Raw genomic sequence first — 17,500 nt, 5'->3', positions numbered from 1 at the left:
TGGACTAGGGCTTGATTAACTAAGGACTCAAATATTTTGGCGAAAAGCGGGAGGAGGCTAATGGAGCGATAATTTAGTGGGTCAGTTCTTTCACCAGAATTCTTGAAGACTGGTACCACAGAGGCGGTTTTCCAGCAGTCGGGAAAACAAGATTCATTAAGGCATTTATTGTAAAGTTTGGACAGAACTGGAGCAACCTCGGCAGAGCATTTTTTTAATAGCACAGCCGGGATGAGATCTGGTCCACACGCTTTTGAGGTGTCTAGGTTTTTTATAATAGCATGTACCTGAGAAGGGGTGATTTTCAAATCGTCTAGTGAGGCGTCTGTTCGCAGAGGAAAATCAGGGAGTGAGTAGTGTACCGAGTTCAGTGTGGAGTTTGAGGCCAACCGACTGGCAAGCAGATTAGCCTTGTCAGTTGCCGTGCAAGCAACCTCATGATCGTTTGATAGTGGGGGAATAGTTGACTGTCCATTATATATATATATATATATATATATATATATATATATATATATATATATATATATATATATATATATATGTATGTATATATACTAGCATTTCAGCCCGGCGTTGCCCGGGTGTTTTGAGGTGTATGCTGAGCAAAATAAAAAAACGGTCAATTTTTTTAACTTTGACCCCTATTATGACCCCTTAAAATTTATTGTTTAGGGCTCAAATAAAGTTATTAAGTTAGATCCATGTCCAAGGAACCTATATCTAAAATCTCAAGTGTTTAAACCCAAAATTGTAGGAGGAGTTTGGTAGAGTTCTCAAAGGTCAAATCGTTGAACTTTGACTCCCTTAATCGCCAAATTTCTGTCCGGAAACCAATCAGATCGATTTTCCCAAATCTCAGTACCCTGTATATCAAATTTCGTATCTGTAGGCTTAAAATTGACAGAGTTATTGCGTAGGGAAATGTACACAGACACACACACACAGACACTTTCACTTTTATATATATATATGTGTGTGTGTGTGTGTGTGTGTGTGTGTTTGTTTGTTTGTGCGCGCACATAGAGAAATAAAAAGGAACAAACCGAGTTATGTGTTCATCAACGTTTTCGAAACGTTGATGAACACTCGCCAATCTTTCACGAAAAACACCCGTCTAGCTGAATCCACTGTGAAAGATTTCCCCCACTCTTTATCTGTTCCTAAATCAAAACGTGGATTCCATGAACAAAGCTTCTTTCTTAGAACTGCACGCCTGTGGAACTCTGTTCCGTCTGCCTGCTTCCCACCTGACTACAACTTGGATGTCTTAAAGTCCAACGTAAACAAATTTCTAATGAACCGCCCCCTTAAGTAAAGACTTCATCAAATCTCCACACTAACGTACTGTACTTGCAATAACCCTTATCCCTGAGTGGCTTCCGGGCCTTAATAAGTGGTGACGACCGTGTAAAAAAAAACACATAACTCGGTTTGTTCCTTTTTATTTCTTATTTCTATTCATCTCATCACATACATACATACATCATGATGATTGCAATGTCTTGTCAGACGAGTGCCACTCCCTCAGACATTTAAAATCCATGAGCCCAAATGCCTGAGGGAGTATCTATACAAATATGATGTTACAGAGTCTTAGCTTTGTACGACATCTAAGTCTCTCTCGCGGTTCAAAATGTTGAGATCCAGCAACAAGCAAGAGCAAGATAGCCAGCAACAAATTAAACTGCAGACCAGCTTAATGCGGGTAATGGTCTTCCGCTTTATGTTTTTTTAAATCAGAGATTTGCTTCTCCTAGAAAGGCTGCCTTCACCACGGCTTACGGGAGCCCTCTCCACCCTAATACACACACACACACACACACATACACAAATATACACGATGTTAGTTGGCCGTTGACCCAGAAAAAGAGTTCATTCGCCCTTTGGAAGGTCTTGTTTTTAATCCTTCAGGGAGACTAGCCGCCCTCTTCACCAAACAAGTCTGGTGGGGGAACCAGTTTAGTCGCCAGTGACCCGACCATGAGGCAGGTAGTACTGGGTTACATGGTACCAGTAGCACATGACATGACCTGAAATACATACATACATACATACATACATACATACATATAACGTCTCCTAAATGCGATTCTCATGGTGCCCGAATTTGAAAAATTGTGAACTTTTGTAAGTGTAGTAAGTTTTTTTTTTAATTAAATAAATTAAAAAAAAAAAAAAAACTTGTTTGTTTTATCGGAATGCACTCAGATTGTCCGAGTTTCTTGTAATTTGAGTAGTTAATTTCGGAAACGGTTATACTTTATGTCGGCACCCATTGCAAAGGATGACCTCGACACGCACCAGGATTCTAAAAAATTTATAATTATTGAAATACTCACTGGGGTTGCTTGTTGTTTTGACGAATATCAAATGTTCTCATGCCGAGAATGCTGGCCTTACGGAGGATATGAACACCAAAACAATTACACTTTGTACCGACACCAGTGTTTTAGAAACTAACTTTTACGTGGGGTCTGCGTTCGCGCTCAATTCATGGCTATTAACACACTTTCTAACTGGCACAGCGCTTTAGTAACTGCTTTTTACGTGGGGTCTGTGTTCGCGCTCAATTCTGGATACTAACTCCTAAAAAAGACTACCTTTCTAACTGACATCAGCGTTTTAGCAATCACTATTATGCGGAGTCTGCGTTCGCGCTCAATTGTGGGTATTAACACCCAAAAAAAAACTACCTTTTTAACTGGTACCAGCGTTTAATCAATTACTTTTTACGCGAGTTCTGCGTTCGCGCTCAACTGTGTTAACAGACATAAAAAAAAAAACTACCTTTCTAACTGGCGCCAGCGTTTTAGCAATTACTTTTAAAGTGGGGACTGCATTAACTCTGGACATTCATAGAATGGAAATTTGTGGCCTCCATTCACTCACAAGAGACAACGGATACCCCTTGTAAGAGTAGGTATGTATTCAATTGTGAAGCTAGGAAAAGAGCTTCATCGTTATTCCTCGGTATGAATGCCTTAGGTGATTAGCATTAAACTAACACCTTCTCAAACGGCGAGAAGGCAACATTTGGGGGAATTGACCTCCTAGAACTGTATATACACCCCAGTCAACAGAGAATAAGTGTGCACAATAATGGTATAGGTCCGAGGAAAGCTCCCATGCCAGAGTTTCAGAATATACCTGATTATGGGAATCTATTTCCAAATATATATATTTTTTTTACATGGTGGTCACCACTTATCAAGGCCCAGAAGTCACCTAGGGATAAGGGTTATTGCAAGTACAGTACATTAGTGTGGAGATTTGATGAAGTGTTTACTTAAGGGGACGGTTCATTAGGAATTTGTTAACGTTGGACTTGAAGATATACAGGAAATATAAGACTCGTTGCAGAAGAAAGCCTGGCAAAATCTTCTTATTCACTGTAGAGATCCCAGACGGGTCGTACTAGGAAAGAAACTTCGATACGTTACGTTTAGTTTTAGGTAGGCCCCGCTTTGTTAACTAGGCTCCAACCCCTGTCCCATCGCTGCAATGTTGTATCTCTGATGACCTCATTGCACTTGCGTGACCCTTGATGTACACATCCCCGACAAACCCGCTTAGCAACAAAATCGCACCCCTTCACTGTTGACGTCTCTAAATACCAGAAAGATTTCTACTCTAATTGCTCCTTCCCTCGAACAGCTAGACTTTGGAATTCTCTTCCTGCTGCCTGCTTCCCTGGCTGTACTGATATGCAAAGTTTAAATGTAATGTAAACCAACATCTTGTTAATCTTTCCTAGGCATGGTCCGTTCAAGTGGCGATATACATAGTTAGGGATGAAGATGAGTTAAAAAAAAAAAAAGGTTGCAGCCAGAGTTTTTGCTGTGAATGTTTTACGGGGGCGGGACCATAGATCTACAATTATATAAATGCAACTTTGTCTCTGTGTGTGAGTTCGTTCCTTATAGACTCTGAAATGTCTGAACAGATTTTCTTTTAAATTTACAGAACTTTAGTGTATAAGTCTGGGAGTGATCTTAAGTTTTGTCTCAGAATACCCCAGATAATTACTAATAATCGATAATCAAAACCGTTATTTTAATTTATCTATCATCGGAAAAGTCATTTTTCCATGTCGTCGCTTAGCAACAATGATAAAACAACGGGCCGTAAAAATTCTACTGTGAGTAAGTTGATAACGTGTTTTTTTTGTTTTTTGTTTGTTTGTTTGTTTGTTGTTTTTTTTTTTTGCATGATGTGGTCTGTAGGTTCAAACTCCACACGTAATTTTTTTGTTTTTTATTAACTGCAAAAAATTTTATAAGACTTGAAATCCCGGCAATATCGAGTCTCCCTGCTAGTTAAATATATCTAGGTGCTTTGGTTAATGTTGTTTTCGAATATACTAACTGTCAACCCGGCATTGCCCGGTCGTGCAATACGCTTATGCAAAAGGAGAAATGATTTGCGACCATTTGAGATGGTACCACTTCTTTTATCGTAAATTGAATTCATTAATAAGAAAAAATTAAAATAAAATGGTGAGGTACACTCGGACTTGAACACGGGATCATTCGATCTGTAGTCAAATGCTTTACCACTAAGCTATATCCCCAGATGATAATAAATCTGTTTTTTTTTTTTTTTGTTTTTAGAAGAAATGATTTGCTGAAATTTTATTATCTCCCTTTGCCGGTATAATGTAAAATATTCCCCTGTAAAAATTCTTCTTTTTTTTATTATTTATAAAAGAGAAAGGCTATTTTTAATATCGAATTTTTTCAATTTTCGATACTTATCGGATGAATTTCTGTGCAAAACATATCTAAGAACACTGCCAGACTTATAAATTAGCTTTGTGTGAAATTTGCAAATGATAGGCTCAATCGTTTCGGAACCTGTGAGGATGGAACTCACACACACAAAGTGGCTTTTATATAATAATAATAATAATAATAATAATAATAATAATAATAATAATAATAATAATAATAATAATAATAATAATAGAGATCAGGTTATGGAGGTCGATTTCCAAAATCCTTGTAAGAATTTGTGTGATATTTTCATTTTATGGATATTCGGCGCGAACGCAGACCCCACGATATTATTGTCCCACTCTTATTTGAGCTGTCTTGCAAGTCATCTACATTGTTATGTTATTTATATCTTTTTTTGTTTGTTTTCTTTGCAGTTTCGGCATGTTACATGATGGCGAAAGCAACTTCTGCACGCAACATGTCGGCAAGATCATGTCACCTCAACTGGTTGCAAAAGACGGCATCTTCGAATGGTCCGTCTGCAGCAAGTCTTACATGATGCAATTTCTCAAGTAAGAACACGTCCGTATTCACACACATATATTTAAAAAAAAAAAAAAAAAAGAGAGAACTTGAACGGTTACTGGACAATATCCTTGAGCGTCTAAGGTCACTCTGTACAGGGCTTTGTCAGGACAATCTGACATTAAGATAAATTTGCTACAAGTAAACCCTAATTAAATATTATAAATAACATAATATTCACATCCCAAATAAGATCTCCTCGATATAAGCTCCCTTACACTGGCTTATACGAAGAATTATTTATTATATAACTAGCGGGAAAGGGGTGGCTTTGCCTGGGCGTAAAATACGCTTAAATATGATATTTTAATTTGTCCAGATTTCGTATATATCATTATAGAGTCGTGATTTTAAAAGTAAATAATTTTTTTTAATAAATAAATAAAAAGCCGTGATGTGTGGAAGACAATGTTGGAGACGCGCATGCGCAGTCGGGTTCAAAATCATTAAATTATTACAGACCTGAATGATTGCGAGAAATTACTTTGTTAACACTAGTTCACTAGTCTACAATATTTGCACTTGTTTGGCTATTTTTGTTCAGTTTCCCCACCACTTCTCACACCGGTAACCCACATTGCTATAAACCTTCTAATACACTTATATTATATTTCAATGAATTTATAAAATTGCCTAAAGACTTTGTGGACACCATTGTATATTTCACCCACGTATTGAAATTTCTCTTACCTCTCCTAAAATAGAAGTTTTTTTTTTTTTGTTGTTTTTTGTTTTTCTGAGAAAACTAAGGAGTTTGGGGGGGGGTTGTGTCTATGAATGGTAAAACCTTTACTGTAAACCTGCTCTTTGTTTCAGCTCCACAAACCAGCAACAAATGATAAATTAAAAAAAATAAAACAAAAGCCGTGATGCGTGGAGGATAACGCCATGTTGAAGACGCGCATGCGCAGTCGGTTTCAAAATCCTTAACTTCTTACAGACCTGAATGATTACGCGACATTACTTTGTTAACACTAACCATGACTCGTTAAAATGGTGACCCTCTCCCCTTTCTAATCTCCAATTCTTTCTTTTTTTTTTCTCTATTGTAGTACCCAACAATCAGCCTGCTTGGATGATATCCCTCAATTTGTGACTGAAATTAATTTCCCCACAAAACTTCCGGGAGAGTTATACGATGCTGACGTCCAGTGCAAGTGGCAGTTTGGCAAAAAGTCACGGTTTTGTATTTACGATTTTGGAAAAGTAAGTATCCATGACAAATAACACGATCTTCCTTATGAACAACCATATTGAGAGATGATCACTACCGAACAAGGTGTAACAGGTGACAATTAAAGGCGAGTGAGGCAAGAAGCGGTTGGAGGACGGGGATAGCACCAGGAGATGTAAAGGTAACAATCCCTCAGAAGTGCAACCCATAGAATCGTTAATAAAATTGATTTTTTTTTTAAATCCAATTTGGTAATTCAGTCAATATCTGTCTTGCCCTCCAAGTTTCAGTTGGGAATGGCCAACAGTCTTTCTTTTATCGTCGTTCGTTGATATGCACGGATACTTTGATGATTTTCTTATCAGTGGACGGTGGGATGCTGAATGAGCCTCACACTAAACCCTGTAGGATTATGAGGGGATGTTCAATAAATAATGTCCCTGTCCCACTTCTCATAACAATAGAGCAACAAAATTTGACACAGATATTCGTCTTTCTCTACATAAGACCACTCAGTTATACATTTCTCTCATCGTTTAATGTAGCTCTGGAAATGTTTGTTTGTTTGTTTGTTTGTTTGTTTTGTTTTTTTTTTTTGTTTTTTTTTTAGAACACCTTGTTGGTCTCTCCAACTGAAGATCGAAGCTGCATTATCTTCTTTTCTTTTCTTTTTTTTCTTACTCACGTGCACCCCTAACAAGGCATAGCACCACTTTGACGTAAGGAGCTACTATTTCGGATCATTCCTAGGCAAGATTAACAAGATGTTGGTTTACTTTACATTTAAACTTCTGCATATCAGTACAGCCAGGGAAGCAGGTAGCAGGAACGGAATTCTAGAGTCTAACTGTTCGATGGAAAAAAACTATTAGAATAGAAAGCTTTCTGGCATTTAGGGACCGCAACAGTGAAGGGGGTGACATTTTATTGTTAAGCAGCTTTGTCGGGGATATGTACGTCGAGGGGGACACAAGTGCAACGAGTTCATCTGTGTTCCATTAAAATATTTGTAAAATAGGCAAAGAGATGCAACATTGTGGCGATGGGACAGGGGTTGAAGCTTAGTTGACAAAGCGGGGCCTATTAGAATGAAAACTTTTTGGGGCCCTATCCCAGAGGGAGAGCCTAGTGGTAGATGCACCAGCCCAGATGTGGCAACAATACTCCATGCATTGACGAATGGTTGCCTTGTAGAGGTACGGGATACCCTCAGGTGTGAGTAGTCTTCTAGCTCGATAGAGGAGATCTACCGTTTTTGTAGCAACTTTCGCAATGTCCTCAGTGTACTTGTTATAGTTTATATTGCTCGCTAACGTTAGGCCTAAGAGTTGGAAGAAAGAATTCTCATGTTGGGTGCTATTTGTCACGTATATAGGCGGTTGAAGAGACATCTTGTAATTGTTAAAGGAGAGCAACTTTGTCTTACTAGCATTAAATGTTACCATCCATTTACGGCTCTATTCCACTACAGTCTTGAGGTCATCTGGGAAACGCTTTTCTTTCAAATACGACTTCGTGTCTGGGAAGCGATGAAAGTCAGAGAGTGCAAGATCAGAAGAGTAGAAGATGAGAGAGGGTTTCATAGCCATACACTCGTGCTTCTGATCTGGCGACATGCACGTTGTAGATTGGAGCGTTGTTATAGGTTTCTTGATTTTGATAGCTTCTATTAATTTTCTATGATTGCAGTATCCTTTGCCAGGAAATCTATCATCACTACTCTACCCTGGTCCCAGAAGACTGTGCATGTCCTTATTGTCTTTGGGGGTAATGAGTCTCAGTGTTTCCACTGCATTGACTGGGATTTGATCTCCGGATCATAGTGATAGATCCCAGTTTTATCCTGTGTAATGAGTCTTTTGAAGAACTTTTACTCATTTTTTTTCTGCATCTCAAAATTTATCCTCGAGCTCACGACGTGTATTAACTTCTGGAAAACATTCTGGAAACAATTGCAGACTTCTGGAAAAGGATTCAGCAATATGAAATCCATACGGCAGGCACCTTACACACATGTAAATAGTTATGAATAATAGTTTCCACGGACCGTGTACTAATCTTGACCTCTAGGGCTATTTGGCAAATAGTCGCACGTCGATCTTTCAAAACGGCAGCCTCAGCTTGACTAACAGATGCCTCATTAATAGCAGAACATAGGGCGATCATGTCTAGGAGGTGTTTCCAGAAATTTTCGGCCATTTTTGAATTTACAATGTCGGCGTTTTACAAGGTCATATGATGAGGCATCATTACCATTTTTTTTTTTTTTCATTTCAAAAGTCTTCTGTGGCGTGCGTTCTTTTAGATACAAAAACACGGATCAATACTCAACAACGTCCATTTCAAAACTGACTCAAAAACCACAATTAGTTCGGAGCTGTAATTTGCTATATAACGCATAGAGATATAAATAACCGTGTTACAATATCTGGGAACCAGCACGTTGTAGACTTAATCGCAAAGAAGAGACAAAGAATAGAAAAAGAACTTCAGCTCGCTTTTTTTGTGTCGTCGTCGTCGTCGTTGTTGTTGTTGTTGCTGTTGTTGTTCTTCTTCTTCTTCTTCTTCTTCTTCTTCAACGATATTATTTATTTCATCATTCTGTGACATCCCTCATATGATCATCTTTTCGAGTGTCATCCACGCTTCTAACGTAATCTCGAACGTTCTCCACACATCTCACGTGATCTCGAACGTAATTTTCGTCCCTGACGTGATCTCCCTTTTAAAGTCTTTATTTTTCCTTACCGCTTACATCATTTCGTATGTATTTGCATATGCACGTGCAAAATTTCAACTAGATCAGACAACTTAAAGTGGGTCATGAGTATTACTTATTGAACGCCCTTCATATTATTGGTAACCTTAAGTGGGATGAGTCTAAAATCTATCCTTTGAAAAAAGATTTCTTTTTAAAGATTTTCAAGTGGTCTCACTTTTTGATCAGAAGCGATATATATATATATATATTACTGTTTTAAAAAATAATAAAAATAATAATAAATAAATAAAAAAAAATAATAAATAAATAAAAATGTTATATACGTCCAAAATTAAAAAGGGCGACTTTCTAAGTAAATATAAAAATGAGCTCCGAGGCGGAGCCAATATTAACCGTATGTATCGCTTGAAAAATAACAACAATAACAAAATCTCCCTCTCTCTCTCTCTCTCTCTCTCTCTCTCTATATATATATATATATATATATATATATATATATATATATATATATATATATATATATATATATATATATATATATTGTTGTGGGGTATGAATCAATCAGTCCTATGAATACCCACTGGTTTCGGAGACTAAATGGAGACATTACTACCATGTTTAACCGTATGATACGAACACGTTTCTCTCATACCACTTTAGTGGCTCCTGTATTCTTTACGATGAATGCATATTATATTTTATACACTTTACACTATTTGTGGTTTCTTTCATCATTTGTAAGCCCTACCACGGGTCTACAACATATATATATATATATATATATATATATATATATATATATATATATATATATTTATTTATTTATTTGATCTGTTGTCGCAAATTTTATAGCACTAGACGATACACAAGTTTTTACAAACCTATTATATTTCATCATTATATTGTGTTATTATCTTTCCCCTGGTGAGAAGTAGGCATTCTTTGAAATTCCAGGGATTAAGGATTTCTTGATTCTTAATTTAGTATTCCTTGTCGGATAATAAACTTTGTTTTTTCCTTATGTGCCGATTTTTTTAAATTTTATTTTCTTATAATTAAGTTCTTTCCCATTTTTGGATAAATGCGCTTTTTATCTGCTTTGGATATATATATATATATATATATATATATATATATATATATATATATATATATATATAATGTTTGGTTTGGTTTTAGCGATATGTTTTGAATTAATTCAATTATTTACGAAGGCGCATTTTTACCTAAATGCGAGCTGGGAATATTTTCCCTTTTAACCAATCCGGTACCCTCACATGGGGAGCGGTATATGTATTATTTTCAAAATGTAATTATCCACTGACACGTGTTTCATTGTCTACGACTCATCAGAGTGGCTGAATATAGCGAGATTCGAAATCGGGACCCCACGATAATGAGCTAAAGCCCCTTACCTCTGACCCATCTCGCCAACTTTTTGGATGTAGAACCAAAATAATACAATTTTTTTTAAACTTGTCTTTTCAAGGGAGACAAGTATTTTGGTCAAATAGTTACTTCCCTTGGATAAATGCGCTTTTTATCTACTTTGGATATATATATATATATATATATATATATATATATATATATATATATATATATATATATATATATATATATAGGCAGCATGTTCTCAGTGAGGCAGACTTTTTACTTGATTATTTTCTTTTTACCTTTTCCAATCTCCAAATTTTTCCTTTTATATTTTTATTACAGTTGCATAAGTTGGATCCATACTTCGTAAGTTTTATAGGATTAGACGATGCACGAGTTTATACACACGTACATAATAAACACACCTTCATGTCATACAGAACGAATATTGCATGTTTTTCTAGCTCCGTAATATATAGCCCCCACCCCCAGTTTCCAAAACTTACATTATTTGGATAATTTGGACTATTGTTCTCATCTTGGGTTGGGTTGGGTTGTTTTTGGTTTACGACATATCAACCCTTTTCAGATTATTTAATGCTGAATCCAGTGATTTTGAAGAAAAATTTAATAGAATTTTTTTTTTCAAGCCATTTTCTATTTAACCCATAGTTGGGACCCTAACAAGTACTACCACTCCGGGTCAGAGTGGACCTGGGAGCAATGTCAATTAAAGGGTGGCTCCACACTCCCCAAAGCGCGCAAGCTGGGACCCTCACCATCGGATATAGTTTAAGGTCATATCCAGGACTGTTCTCATCTTGGGTGTTATTCTAACATACGTATCAGCCAATATAACCTCCGACCTTCTTCAAGTGTCTTTTCAAACTAAGGAATGTTTACGTAAAAATCAGGCATATGAGTGACCCAATGGCAAAAAAAGCTAAAACTAAAATTATTATTATATTTGTAACTTGCCCCTCCTCACCTAAACACGGGTGTGTGTGTTAGGGTGTATGTGTGTGTGTGAGGAGAGAAGACAGAAAAACTTTTTTTCCTAAACTCCAATAAGAGAAATAAAGTCAAAATTAAAAGAAACCAAATCCATGTGTGAAAGGAAAGAGACAGGAAGTCAGTCTTCAAAGAAACTAAAATTCATTTAACTCCTCTATACTCTTCGTTAGTCGTATAAAGTCTTAGCTATTATAACAAAATTAACATATTAAGTTTTCAGAGAGAACTGTCACAAAGGAAATAGGAGACCAAACAAAATATTTTGATCTGTTGTCGCAAATTTTATAGCACTAGACGATACACAAGTTTTTACACACCTATTATATATACACCCCTCCATGTTATACAGAACGAATATTATATATGCGTTCTAGCGCCGTTATACTCCCCCTCCCCCCAGTATACAACATATTTATTCTGTCGCAATAATATACAGAACGCCCCGATAATACTACGGAGCTGAAGTCGATGTTTTCGAATGTAAAAAAAAAACACACACGTGTATTATAAAAAAAAATCCCAATAATGTAACGGAGATGCAGTTGGCTTTTTTATTAAACGAAACTTTATCCCCGTTGCATAAGCTATGCATAAATCTGTGCATAGTTTCTAAACGGAATAATCCCGTCAATAATAAATAGAACGTAAGACTATTGTGTACGTACCGAAAATTATATATTCGTTCTGGTGCCGTTATACTCCTACCTCCCCTCCAGTATACGGCATATTCGTTCTGGCGCCGTAATATACAAAACGCCCCGATAATACCAGATTTTGAATAGAAACAAAGTGTAGTATCTGTTCTAATACTACACTTCATCTTTTTGACCTCATTTAGTGAAAGAGGGTTCTTCCTACACTGAGACAATTTTAATTCTCTTCCACCCCAGAGTACCACTTTTGTCTCATTTTGCGTTTGCGAGAAAGGCAAGCAAATGGGGACAACGGACAACGTTCGATCTCAGCGTAAAGTACTTGCTTGTCTAGCCAAACAGAAGAGCCGTGATATAACGAAACAGTCCGTATCTAGATGACTTTGCGCACACATTTGTGAATATTTGCCAGCGTTTCCTATCAGAAACAAGATCGTTGATAAGATGTCAATATAGTCTCATCGTAAATGCGCATGTGTGCATACGAATATGACGCCCTGTAATTACGCCTAGCTTTAATTCGTTGGCATGTTTCCCAGTTCTATTTTCGTATTTTTTTTTCCTCTTCTGATTTTGTTTTACTTGTCTGTTTATTTCATTTGTTTATTTATTTTGTATTTATTTATTTTTGCTTATTTCAGTTTCAAGGATCTTGTAGTTATTCTATATTTGCAAGTTTGCATTTGTCCAATTTAGTAAATTTGGTATAACTTTTCCCTTGTATAATGATTTTCTTACCCGCATGGTTATTCAACGTTGCCCGGATGGTACGGGCAATAAAATATAACAGTAAAAAAATATGTGTATAACATGTCTTTCTTTCTCTCTCTTTCTCTCTCACTCTCTCTCTCTCTCTCTGACTCTCTTTCTCTCTATATATATATCTATATATACTCCCATCTGTCTGTCTGTCTGTCTGTCTATATCTACCTACCTACCTACATATTTATACCCCCTCTCTCTTTATATATATGCAAATATCCTCTCTATCTATCTCTCTCTTTCTCTCTCTCTCTCTCTCTCTCTATATATATATATATATATATATATATATATATATAAAGAGAGAGAGAGAGAGAAGTAGCGAAAGAGTGAGGAGAGGTAAATAGATAGATAGAGACATAAAGGGTCAAAATAAAGATAAATAGAGAGAGAGCATATATATATATATATATATATATATATATCCTCTCTCTATCCCTCTATTTAAATAAAGATAAATAGAGAGAGAGGATATATATATATATATATATATATATATATATATATATATATATATATATTCATATATATATATCCTCTCTCTCTCTCTCTCTCTCTCTCTCTCTATTTATCTTTATTCTTTACCCTTTCTCTCACTATCTATTTATCTCTATCTATCTACCTCTCCTCACTCTTTCGCTATCTCTCTCTCTCTCGCTCTCTCTCTCTCTCTCTCTCTCTCTCTCTTCATTTCCAAGGTTTTTACTTCAGCACGAAAGCCATCAGAGTCTAGACCATTATTGAAATGGCTTTTGCACGATATTCGGCGGGAGTAAGTTGATTACTTGATGCCTGATGCGCCCCTACCATAAAATGCCAACGGGACTGTCTACGCATTTTTAATAGGCCAAAGTGCTCCTCCTTTAGGAGCGCTGGCTTAACTCACCCACCTTCCGACCCAGTGTGTCACATCTTCTTGTGATAGGAAAGCAGCCAATAATCTCTCTACTAGTAACAAATTCTTGGATGATTATTACATAAATACATTTTAAAATCGCTCTAAATGCCACCCCCCCCCCCAAAAAAAATAATCCTCTAAAAATAAATTTTTTTAATTAATATTTATTACAATTAAAACCTAATTTATATCAAACTATATGTATTTAATAGACATAAGATTAATTTCGTTTTATAAATAAATAAACAAACGATAGAAATAAGATAAACCTGACTATTTATGACCTAATTTAAATGCCTCTTGACTAATTTGGTAACTGGTGATTCTTAAAAGGATGAATATTTAACAACAAGTCGCTCATATTTTGCCTATGATAATGGCAAACAAGGGGTTTGTATTACTGTACACATAGATTCGAAAAAGTGGTTAAAAAACAAATATATAACAATTCTCAAGTGTTTCTTACTGACTCGACCCACGTTATAATTTAAGGGGAGTAAAAAGTGAATCTTGGGTTTGTTTTTCAGCAGCCTCGTAACTCACATTCCATGAGCGATGTTTCTGACAAGGAGGGAGTAATTGCTGTTTTCTCGGTTGAAATCTATGCCATCTAACACTTATCGTTAACAAGTTTTTGATCTTCAAACACTATATTTTTAGCCCTTTACATCAAGTGGTTTCATACCTTGTCTGGAGCGATTTAGGGTTTGTGTTACTATACACATAGATTCGAAAAAGTTGTCAAAAAAACAAATATATAACAAATAAATGTTACCAAAGGCAAGATAGGTTATTCTTCTACCTATCTGGAAATGTTTTTAGTGGTTTTACTCGCTTTAAAACGTGTAATCGGTTCGAAAATCATGCATATTTGAAAAAGAAAAATGGCGGCATGCTTGCTGTTGAACCCGGTAAGTTTGGGAAAATGAGTTTAAATAAAAAAAATAGTACAAAATACTGTTATAAACTCACTCAATGTATGCTACCGTGACATAGGCGGACATTATTTATTTATTTAGTTAGTTAGTTAGTTAGTTAGTTATTGATTTATTTAGTTAGTTAGTTATTTCTTTAGTTATTGATTGATTTATTTATTTACTAGCGAGGGGTACTCGGCGTTGCCCGGGTGTTTGGAGGTGTGTGTGAAAACTCCGGGGGGGGTAAAATAAAAAAAATGTTTTGGTAGGTAAGTATGAGGATCGAACCCGAACCGTTGAGGCAAAGTTGGAAATTAAAGTGTGAAAAAAAAAAAAAGAGGGCGACGGTTTTAACCATTGGGACACCGCAATATGCTAACGGAACACGTTTGAATTTATTTAATTACTTGGATTTGGCAGGTGCACGTTTTAATGACTTAATGAGGTCGTTGACTGCGGAATAGTATTTCATTTACTGCGGGAACGCTTTTCTTTATTTTTATTTTCCCAAGATGTTATAGGAAAAAGACTAACCCACATGCGGCGAGCGAAAAATGTTGAATATTTATCTTCCCGAAGTCGAGCAAATTAAATAGACAGACGAGCTCAGTTGACAACTCTGAGATATTACGATTTACATGTGATATAAAAAGTTTTAAAAAGTTGTTAGGCGACCGACCGCTTCTCTGAAAAAAAGCCTTTTGTAGACATACAGAAAAAGCGAACACACATACAAACATTTTCGCTTTTATATTTATAGATTTATTTATTTATTTATTTATTTATTTACATAGTCACCACATTCCTAATGCACTTTTTGCTAGCCTCTTTAGATGCCTCGGTCGTAAACTTCGAATGCGCGCTTTGTCATTCACATCTCTGTCGCCATTCCGAAATTGACGAACCCATCTCCTAACTGTGCTGACATCAACTGCGCCAGCATCGTAAACGTTCAACAGATGCCGGTGAATGTCGATCGGTTCAATTCTTTCTGCGTGGAAGAATTCAATGACGCATCTTTGCTTCTGACGCACGTCCATGACAGGGCTTGCTTTCTTAGCGTCTCATACCGCCAATATTTGCAACAGAGATATGAAACTTTTAAGTAATGAATGCATAAGTTCAGTCATCATAACGATGCAATTTGCAATCTACTCCGATTTATTCGGGCGGGACAAACAAAAAATAGGAGGTATTACTTTTGGGACGCATCTCTTTTTATAATAATAAAGGTCTTAACTCTACCCTCATATACACACTCCTTTGGCCTTGTGCCAATCATTTGTAAAATGTAAATAAATAAATCGTTCATTAATTGCCTACCTTGTTTGTTTAAACATTTAAATTAGATACAAATAACATTAAAGGTGTTGCGTTACGCCTTACCGTCGAGTATATAAACCGTTGTGCACCTGTGTTTCGTTGTGCTAAGCCCACGTGTGTTGATCTTACCGTCGTGATTGTAGTGAGCCAAGCTACCCCTTCGTCCCTTGATACAAAACAATGCCGAAACTTGTTTTTTCGTTTATTTAAAAAAAGAAAGAACAAAAAACTTCGTACGAATGTGAGAGGGGGGGCAGACAGACAGACAGACAGACAGATAGATAGACAGATAGATCGTGTGTCTCGCCATATTGAGCTACACTATAAGAATGGTGATCTGAATTACTTGGCCTTTTGGTAATTTTGTTGAATTGAATTTTTTGTACGTTTTTTATGTTCAATTTTTTCTTTCTCAATAAAATATGTAAACAAGATCAAAGTGTAGTATCTGTTCCGGCAGATACTGCAAGCAAAGACCATATGTGGGGTCTCCCCCACATATAAGAGCTTGGTCAATGTAGGGGCAACCCTTCATACCAATTGTCACTATCCAGCTCCCCTACTCCCCGGGGAGTTGGTCCCCATTTCCCCTTCACTTTAAAAATCGGCCTTGTGCCTAATTTGCTCGGTGGGGGAGCAAATAAATACCTATCTGTTCTTCAGATGCTGCACTTCCATTTCTTGTTCTCTGTCAGTGGAGGAGAAATTCTTCACGACTGAGACAATTTTTTTATTTTTGTACATTTTCTCCACGTTAAAAAACGGCCCTGGTGTCTAACTCTGTCCCGTGGGAAGGCATAGTAAATAGGTACACTATAAGCGACCGCCCCCAATTCCGCCAGCACTCCTCGGGACCGGCTAGGTTTTGCACAGAAAAGACATTGATAGTCTATCGTTATTTCTATGGAACAATGGAGCATACTCGACTGGTTCCTCCAAAAAAACATTCGGTCAATGTTCACCGTTATGTTAATTGAAAACGCCTCAAGAATTTCTTTTTTAAAAATTACGACTTTTATAGTTTTTTTTCGGGTATGCTGAAAACAAATATCGCAGGAGAAATTAGCGCAGGCAAAAAGTTTTCGAGATACAAATAACTGTATTTTGTCATGTAATTTCTAGTAGTTTTATTTGGCCGCCATCTTTGTCGTTTCAATGAAATGGTATATTAAGCATGCGCACGCGCACGCTGCAGTGAGCAGACGATATGTGTAGTTAACTCAACGCAATTCCGAAAGCCGTTCTTAACAGTGTTTATTTCGAAAGAAATGACGTTGAATAAACGTTTGTATCTCATAGACTTAACTACACACATTGTCTGTGCATGCTCACTATCTATTTCATTGAAACAACGAAG

At 36.5% G+C, this 17,500-nt stretch overlaps 1 protein-coding gene across 1 annotated transcript in view; it reads left to right on the top strand.

Moving 5' to 3' along the window:
* The window catches only part of LOC145268709 (A disintegrin and metalloproteinase with thrombospondin motifs 16-like), a 720,286-nt gene that overhangs the window by 584,087 nt on the left and 118,699 nt on the right, over window positions 1–17,500 (top strand). Inside the window, exons 9-10 of the mRNA XM_080124247.1 lie at window positions 5,153–5,290; window positions 6,356–6,509. Coding sequence (XP_079980373.1) covers window positions 5,153–5,290; window positions 6,356–6,509 — 292 coding nt within the window. The remainder of the gene's footprint in view (window positions 1–5,152; window positions 5,291–6,355; window positions 6,510–17,500) is intronic.

This window comes from Euprymna scolopes, chromosome 44 (assembly GCF_053919585.1).
Source record: "Euprymna scolopes isolate OS-2025 chromosome 44, ASM5391958v1, whole genome shotgun sequence".
Lineage (NCBI taxonomy): Eukaryota > Metazoa > Mollusca > Cephalopoda > Sepiida > Sepiolidae > Euprymna > Euprymna scolopes.
Note: the sequence above shows the minus strand (reverse complement) of the source record. Positions and strands in the feature narration are given on the sequence as shown.